The sequence below is a fragment of the Parasteatoda tepidariorum genome, chromosome 10 (assembly GCF_982258835.1).
Source record: "Parasteatoda tepidariorum strain Cologne lab strain chromosome 10, Ptep-v5.0, whole genome shotgun sequence".
NCBI classification, from domain to species: Eukaryota; Metazoa; Arthropoda; class Arachnida; order Araneae; family Theridiidae; genus Parasteatoda; species Parasteatoda tepidariorum.
Genome location: NC_141764.1, coordinates 15,462,995 through 15,472,252, shown reverse-complemented (window position 1 = coordinate 15,472,252; position 9,258 = coordinate 15,462,995). Strand labels below are relative to the sequence as shown.

The 9,258-nt window shown below is 29.4% G+C and overlaps 1 protein-coding gene across 1 annotated transcript; it reads left to right on the top strand.

The window, feature by feature from the left end:
• Positions 1-254: 254 nt before the first annotated feature.
• Positions 255-8,954, top strand: LOC107442581 (uncharacterized). The gene is made up of 4 exons (XM_016056181.5): positions 255-495; positions 2,010-2,170; positions 7,006-7,099; positions 8,335-8,954. The coding sequence occupies exons 2-4, from the start codon at positions 2,056-2,058 to the stop codon at positions 8,444-8,446; spliced, it is 321 nt and encodes a 106-aa protein (XP_015911667.1). The 5' UTR covers positions 255-495; positions 2,010-2,055; the 3' UTR covers positions 8,447-8,954.
• The last annotated feature ends 304 nt before the right edge of the window (positions 8,955-9,258 follow it).

The following is a 9,258-nucleotide window of genomic DNA, read 5'->3' as shown; positions in this document are numbered from 1 at the left end:
TTTACTACCAAAAGAAATTCCTACCAAATTTAATAATAAAATATATTTGTAAAAATCAAAATTATTTTGAGAAATAATCAATCTCCAACAATAGAGAGTTCAAAAGACGACATACATTCTTCAGTAAATAACGACGTTAAGTTACTTACGCAACTACACGTACGCTATAAAATGCAGTTGATTAAAACTTTTTATTACATTTATTAGCCAATAACATAAACACTTATTTGTCTTTGCTTTATTGAAAAATAATAGTTTATTTCAAAGAAGCTTATCTAATTGCGTAGTGAAAAATGTATCTAAGAAAGTCAGAAGTAAGAGTTAGAGCGTGAAAGAAGTATATTAAAATAGTGCGAATATTTGATAAAATCATTACGATAACATTAATCTGTGTATAATAAAAAAAATTTTATATTCTCGTTGCCAAGGATATAAAAAAAAGACAACAAGGATTGGTAAAACACTTAGGAAGTGGAAATCTAGCAGCACCTTTAAGTAAGTCAATTTTATATTCGATATTTTAATAAATACTCATAAATATTTTTCCATGTTTAATGTGTAATAACACATAAATTTAACGTTACTTAATAGTCCTCAAAAATAGTACCGGTAAAATTTTTTAATTTATCAAACACATCTTTTCATGGTTTGAAGTACACTTCTAATAAGCTGATTATTTTTAAATTTTGCGTGTTTGTTCATAGTACCAGTACTAATAACTTTATCAAAAAATTCTCCTATCAACTTTTTAAAATAGTTTGCATGAATAAAATTCTAAGCAGAAATTAAAAAAATTTATATTTAATTGTTATTTTATTACTTAAATATAATATTTAAGTATAATTTAATAATTATAATTTAAAAATTATTATTCATAATTATTGAATAAATTTTTATTGAAATGTATCCTTACCAATATTTAAGTGTATCGCTAAAATATTTAATTATAATTCAATTTTTATAATTTTAACAATAAGAACTTAATAATTATTATTCAATAATTATAATTTAATAATTATAGAATACATTTGTATTGAAATGTATAGTTACATCGGGTTACTTTTGCTACTTTTAAATTTCTAGAAAAGCTTTCATGTTTTCTTTAGTTATAGAGAAGAAAAAATTACCATATTTGAGAATAGGGTTCAAGAATTGATATATGTTTTTTAAGTAAATTTTCCTTTCTTCCCCTTTCAGCTAAGTTTAAAAGTGTGTTTGCTAAAGTTACCTCATCAATCGGAGTAACTTAAGACTTCACAGTTATCCTCGGGAAACTGTGGTGGCTTTTTCTAAGAAGTATAGAAACAATCACAGTTTAAGTGCTTTACACTTCGAAGCAAGTCTAGAATTTGATATCGTTAATTCGGCTAGGTTTTTTTACTTAGTTAAAAATTATCGAAACAAATTAATGATTTTCACTTTTTGTAAATTTTTATAAGTCTATATAATGTAGTATTGGGAAAATGTTTTGAATATTAAAAAAATTTGATCTCAGAAGCTTACACAAAACCATGGCGCGACTTAATATTGACATTTTGTGTTATTTTCATAATCAGCATAGATTTAAAGATGAACTGAGCTTGACACATTGTTGACTGGTGACGAGTTAAATCGTCATTGTAGCAATATCGTTTGGACAGGAAATCGATATTTAGAATGTTTTATTTTACTTCCATATTCAATTATAAATAATAAAAATTGAGATGACCATAGTTTCTGCATAAAATATCTGATCAACAATATCTGATCAAATTTTTGATAGTCAAAAATATCTTTTATAAAGTCGTTAAAGTTATGAAAAATAGCATAATGCTTGCTGAAATGCGATGATGGAGCCATAATGACAATTTTAAAAAAGGTAATTAAGTTTAAATATTCAAAATAGTAAAATTTAAAATAAAATTAAAAACAAATCATAAGAAAAATGAGTTTAAGATACCGATCTTAGCTCTTTATTCCTGAGCACTTGTCATGTATTTAATCAGTTATACTATTTTTCATTTTAACAGATAAATTTTGTAACATAAATGAAAAGAAGGCCAAAAGAAGACAATAATGATTAGAGCAGAACTTTTTTTGTTGTTTGCCATTACTTTATTTGCAATGGTAGTTGGACATAGCGGCATCGGGAAGCCAATTCGAACCCCTGCACCCGACGAAGGAATAGGTCGTAAGTATCTGTTTTTGATTTTTAACTAGGTAACTTAAAGTTTTGAACATTTTGCTAATGACGTTTGATTTGATTGATTGACTTTTATTGTGTTTTATATTAAGGGTGCACAACCTTTTTGAGTGAAGCACCACATGCACAGCATTAACGAAGGGCCGCACACATGTTTAATCATGTTATCTGCAAATAAGATAATATTTATATAAAAAGCAGTTGCATCTAAGTAGTTTTTTGCACTTAATACCACAGTTTTAATTAGCAATTTTTTACACTTAATAACATATTTGCAGAAAATTAAAAAGTACTTTTGATTATTTGAATCTATTTAAAAATGAAAAAACTGATACTTTTAAAAAACTTTCATTTTACACAATAATTAAGTTTAAAAAAATACAATCTCTCTCTGTATATATATATATATATATATATATATATATATATATATATATATATATATATATATATATATATATATATATATATAAAATACATTCTCTCTCTGTATAAACAAAAACCAAAAGTTAAAACAAATCCATAATCTATAAATATATGTTACGTGTGATCGTTACCTGCACGCAATATCTGTAAATAAAATATGTCTTTAAAATTGTGCATCCTATTAGTTTTATTTATTATTCTATTATTGAAAGAGTATCAAGATATCTATGACCTCCATAATAAATGAAGTATTTACGAACTTTTATATATATTATGGAATTGAATCAATTTTTCATGAAGTTTAAGATCTCCTGGCCAAAAAAGTAATTCAATAAATATTTTTTTTACAATAAATGCTTCTAATAATGAAACGAACACTTTCAAACTTAATTTTTTATATAGTTGCACTCAAACTTGCTTTAAGACTCAGGTAAGCTCAAGGTTTTCAGACAGAACCGATAAAATAAAAAACACAGTCAAAACTTTTATAATAACTTACAATTGTTTTCTTAATTTACTTTTAATCAATTCTCATTAAATCAGATACAATTAGATATCATTTATGTGAAATCAGATATTATGATAGATTCAGATTAAGTTTAAGATGAATAAATATCATTTAGAGTTTAAAACTAGTGACATAGATCATTAAAGAAAAAATCCTTCCATTTGTGCATTTTTTTCCTCTTGAAATCAATTGCACATATATTTCGTTTGGCACTAGTGAATTTGCGTATTTTTGAATACTCTTATTGTTTTCTAGTAAATAATATGTCTTTGAAAATTTCTAAAAAAATTTTCGAGAAAAAGTTTACACTATTCTTTTTTCAAGATTGATTTAATAGAGAATATCACTAAAATGAAACAGGTTATGTTTTCTTTCAATAAAATTTAAACAGAATTAATTCTTCGAAATAGCTTTCCTATAATACATGGTATTAAAATTTTACGTTATATTTAAATATTGGTTCGTTAATAAAATAATTTTTTTCTTCGCAAATACAATTGCAGTAAAAAAATTTTAAAAAATAAAATCTGTTAAATCAAAAAACAAGATCGTTTTATAAATTATAAATTATTGCATTTTATAACATATAAACGCAGTGTATTTGTGAAGTGATCCTAACAATAAAAAGGCTTTTTCCTTTTTTAATTCTCTACAAGAAGAAATTAATGAGTTATTTTTACAACAATTTATTCATCACACACTTACAAATTAATCCGTGATATGAACAACACGAGCTTCCAGAATAACGTGATTTGCATGAAAAAAGTTTTCTTTCATTCAGGTGAAAATTATATATATAAACTGCTGTTTGTAGAAAATGCAACACCATGAAAGAATCATCAGAATCAAATGAAATTTAATGCAGAAACGACTTGTACTGATACAAATAAATGATGAAATTTTCAAAACAAAAGAAACAAATTAAGCGTCCGAAATCAGTATTTGGTGCAGCCACCACGCGCTGCAATAAGTGCTGCTATACGACGTGGCATGGAGTCAAACAGATGTTGAATATCTGCTTGAGGAAGAGAATTCCATATCGCTTGTATGCGCAACCAAAGTTCGTCTTTGGAAACTGCAGGACGCGGATCACGAGTGAGACGCCGACCAACCATATCCCACACGTGCTCAATAGGCGACATATCCGGCGAATAAGCAGGCCAAGGAAGAAGTTGCATGCGTTGTGCTGAACAGAAGTCTCTAACAGTCCGCGCAACATGTGGGCGTGCATTATCCTGCTGAAAGATAGCTCCAGGGATGCCTTGAAGGAAAGGAACGACTTCAGGCTGTAGCACTTCACGGACGTATCTGTTGCTATTGAGATTACCCTCAATTCGTATCAAATTGGATCGTCCATGATACGAAATCGCACCCCAGACCATAACTCCGGGTGTTCGACCACTATGTCGTTCAATAATACACTCAGGAAGGCAGCGTTGACCGGCATAACGTCTAACACGAACACGGCCATCATGGGTCCACAAATTGAAGCGTGATTCATCTGAAAAGACAACTTGGTGCCAATCAGCTCGCCAGTCTCTGTGCTCAAGAGCCCACTGCCGACGCAGCCGTCGATGATCCGCCGTGAGGGGAATCCTGTATAATGGCACCCTTGCACGCAATCCACGGCGCAGCAGACGACGACGAATTGACGAAGCCGACAATTGTACACCTGTAGCAGTAGACCAATGTGCTGCCAGCTGCCTGGAGGAAGCTGTGCGATCATTCACCGCCATGCGGAGCAGGTGTCGATCATCGCGCTCTGACGTCACCTTCTGTCGTCCAGTGCCTGTTTTTCGAGTTGTTCGGTGCTCGTCGGTCCACTGCTTCCAAACTCGCATCACTGTGGAACTGTTCCGCTGCATACGAGCTGCTATTGCGCGATAGGAAAATCCTCCTTCTCGAAGGCCGATTATCCTCCCTCGTTCAAACTCCGTAAGTTGCTTGAATTTCTTATTCTTCCGTCGTGGAGGCATACTCAGGTCTCACTAAACGTTTGCCACTAACAAATAATCATAGACTATTTTCAACGTCCCGCTACAGCACTTTATTTATACGCTTTCAGCATCAATTCAGAGGGCGCTGCGCGCGCCACGCACGCGCGATGGCTCTGAAACTTTATTAATTTGCATAATATCCTATAATTGACATTTGCTGCGAATTTCATTTGATTCTGATGATTCCTTCATGGTGTTGCATTTTCTACAAACAGCAGTTTATATATATATATATATATATATATATATATATATATATTCTTGGAAAAAAAAACGATAATTCCGATTAATTTCTAAAAGAAATAGGACGAATAACTTATTTTGAAAAAACGAAATTTTAACGAAAAACGCAGAAGCGTTTATTAATTTATTTACTTTATTTTATGCATCATAGCTATATATATAGTCTCGAGGAGGAAAAAATATCGAATTGTGGTTTAGGTTAATGTAATTTTGTTTTCTCACCACATTTACGTGTTATCATCGCCAATTCCAACTGCAATCGCCAAGCTTCCAATCCCTGGTAGGGTCTGCTTATACGCTTCCAGTGTTTCGAAGCATGAGCCTTGACATCTCAACAATCTTTCAAGAGAATCCTAGATCTCTTTCAGCTGAATAACTGTTGGATAACACATATCTAGAGTTGCACAGCCACAGTTTTACGAAGTTGGTGTTCAGAAACTGAAATGGCCTCCTCAAAGCCCGATTTAAATTGCATAAAACAGCTATGAAATTAAACAAAACACGAGTTTAGCACATTAACTTATCAAAATAAGGATAAACCATGCTTACTATATTTTGATATGATACTATAGCTTGCACCCATCTTAGGATTGTCAAAATTTACAATATCAAGCAATTTACCCGAGTAATTGCAATTTATTAAATATATATTTTTTTCATTTATATTATTACCACTGATTTAATATTATTTAGACTAATGCTCTGTTAGCAAGAAAGTAATTTCAAGTCTTTTAATGTGAAAAGAACTTAATTTCCCTTTGCACAAAAAATAAACTTTTGCTACTCTTGCAACTTCATAATTCGTAATCAGGATTTGCGAACATTATCATCAAAGAGCTCAACCAAGTGCTGTTTGAGGTCGGTCTTAGAATTTAAAAAATTCTGTGAACTTCGAAATAATTAATCCGATGATGCATTGTAAGGACAATATAAAGGATGCGACTACACATTTCAACCAAGCTTCAATAATTTCGTATGTGTTTCTAGGGTGTGTGTGCCTCACATTCCGTGGTGGAAAACGTTTTTTTTCCTCCCATATTGAGTTTTGGTTGAGTTTTTTGCTGGTAAGGCCAGAAGTTCTATGAGTCTGGGATCATGAAATTCCCAAAAAATATGATGAAAGGACATCGAACAGAATCAAAGATATTTGACAGTAAAAAGCAAATTTTTTGCATAAGAAAAAATTTTGAATTTTGTTTCCCACTAAAAACTGAAATTGCTTTCATTCAAACCCTACAGAAACATATTTCAAAAGCGTAAGTATAAAGAAGTAAGCATATGGTTTCGGATAGTCTTCAAACTATAAATTCACTGACGTCATCCCATTTCAATATTCCTTGAACTTACCTCACATAATAAATCATAAATAAATAATTATTGCAGAACGTGAGACAAACCCCTACTTTAATTCCCCAATCAAGGCAGTAAATAAGCAAAATCTTTTAAATAACCAAAAAGAAAAATTGTCTGCAGTTCAATTTTCAAAAATAAAAATACCTAGTGCTAAAGATGGGAAGAAAATTATTTTTTAAATATGTTTCTCTTGAATCCTAGTTCCTAGCAACATCGACATAATATAGATAATAAAGATTATCTTAATTTTAAAAATTCTCTTAATCTATATTCTCTAAATTTGTATTACATTTCAGCTGACTGCGGTGAACATAAACATGGAGAAACATTTCAAACAAAAGATCCCTGCATGGAACAAACGTGCAATGCGGGAATGTTGTTTCTTTCTGGGTAAGTGCATTTAAATATCAAAGTTTTTAAGTCTTTTGAAATTGTAATTCTCCCTTAAAATTGTCCTTTGTCCCTTAAAATTATGAGTATTGATCAGTCTCATGAAGAAAAAAAAAACGTTTCACTATATTATAAGTTATGATATTGATCTAGGAGACAGTGTTGCGCAATCTACCAATTTTCACTTTTTTCATTTTTTATGTAGAATATAATAATTTAAATAATTTATTTTTGTCATTGCACTTTCAACCAATTTTCACTTTTTATTTTTTCCAATTTTCACTTTTTATTTCAAATAATAAATTTTTGTTAATAACGCCTTAAGAGGGCAAAATTTTTTTAAAATTTTATTTCCAAAATATAGCATTTTACGATGTTTTTTTTTCTGTATGTATACCATTACAAAGTGACTATGCAAATATAAAATTCGATTAACCTTCGTTGCTTGAAACTTTACTCACAATAAAAAAAAAAAAAATCGTGAGAAAGGAAAGAAATTCGATTAAAGCAACCTTACACATAGTTTATGTTGTGGTAAATACCTTATTATTTGAGCTCAGAGGATGTTTTTTTTTTTTTTTTTTTTTTTTTTTTTTTTTTTTTTTTTTTTTTTTTTCATGACCAAAATTAGAAGAAAAATATCGTTTAAAAAATATGCTATTATCTTCAAAAGAAGACTAAAGTTTAAAATTTGTGGAATAATTGAAAATAAATATAAAAAAAAAAGCTAAATAAATCATATTTATTCATTTTTTTTTTTTTTTGGCAAAATTTTTTTACTCTCGAATTTATGAGTTAAAAATTGTTCTAAGAGACATATTTCTATGTTAGCTACATCTTTCATGTAATCTGTTTCTGAAACAAATCAGAAATTACTTTTTGGAATTAGCGAAATTTCTACTACAAAACTAAAAAATTAAAATTTTTTATTTGTCATTTTTATAAAGCAATTAAAGGTAACAGTTGATTCGCTTTAAATGTTATAGGAATCAATACCTCTGGGGGTACCGATACAGAAGTTTCCTTGTCTTCTGGATTGGTTCAAAATTACAAGGCTACGGCGTTGAACATTTGTAGTCGTAAACCCAAAAATTGGGTCGACTGTTCAACGGCGGTCATAAAATAAAATAAAATAAAATGTTATAGGAATCAACACTTCAGTTTCTTTACATGAAAAAGTATTTAATAAATCATTTTTATTAATTACTATTTTATTTTTTTGAAAATAATTTCAGATGTCCTGACTTTGCACTTCCGAAAGATTCTAAATGCAGAAGAGGAACCGGAGAAGGAACATACCCTCACTGTTGCGAACATCCAGTTTGTCCCGGTGATCCAGAATTTTAAAAATCAGGAATTTAGTCGAATATTTTCCACGAGAAATTTTCTTAATGTTCAATAATTTTCAGAATTACAGAAAAATATTTATCCATATTGAAATTTAGTTCAGAATGGTTAAAAATAGACATTTTAATACTCCTTACTTCAACGTTGAATAAAAATTATACATTCTGTGACATGTAAAAAGAAATTTCTTACCGGTTTTAAGAAATCCAAAGTGACAAACTTTGTGTATGAAATTTGTATCAAAAATTTATTGAGCTTTGTTTTGCAATATTTTGTATTCTAATATCTGACTTAAAAATGAGTACAATTATTTAATAATCTGTTTTAGACTGTCAACAAAAATATTTCTTGTGTTAAGAGAACATATTGTATTGAAAAGAACATACTAAATGAAACATTGAATAAGACATGTTTATATGTCTTTGATGCGTACCAATGCAAATTGGCATGAAAGTGAAAATTTTTATAACTGAAAAATAAACAAATTTTTAAAAATTCAAAGAAAAAATTATATCTTTATCAATTTGACACATATCAATATTACTGATGTAGAAAATAATTGAGGTTGTGATGATTAAAATTTAAAACGAAACATCTACTTTAAATGGGAAAAATATCATAGCTTTAACTCATAACTTGAATCAACAACTGCCTTCAATTTTTCCCTCATTCAAGTAGACATTCAAATAAATAAAAATGTTTGACTAGAAAATTTATTTTAGAGCATCATATAGATTTTCTTTAATACATGTTAAATATTTATGCATTTTAACACTACGACTCAACAAGGGTTGTTGAAACAAAAATCCTCA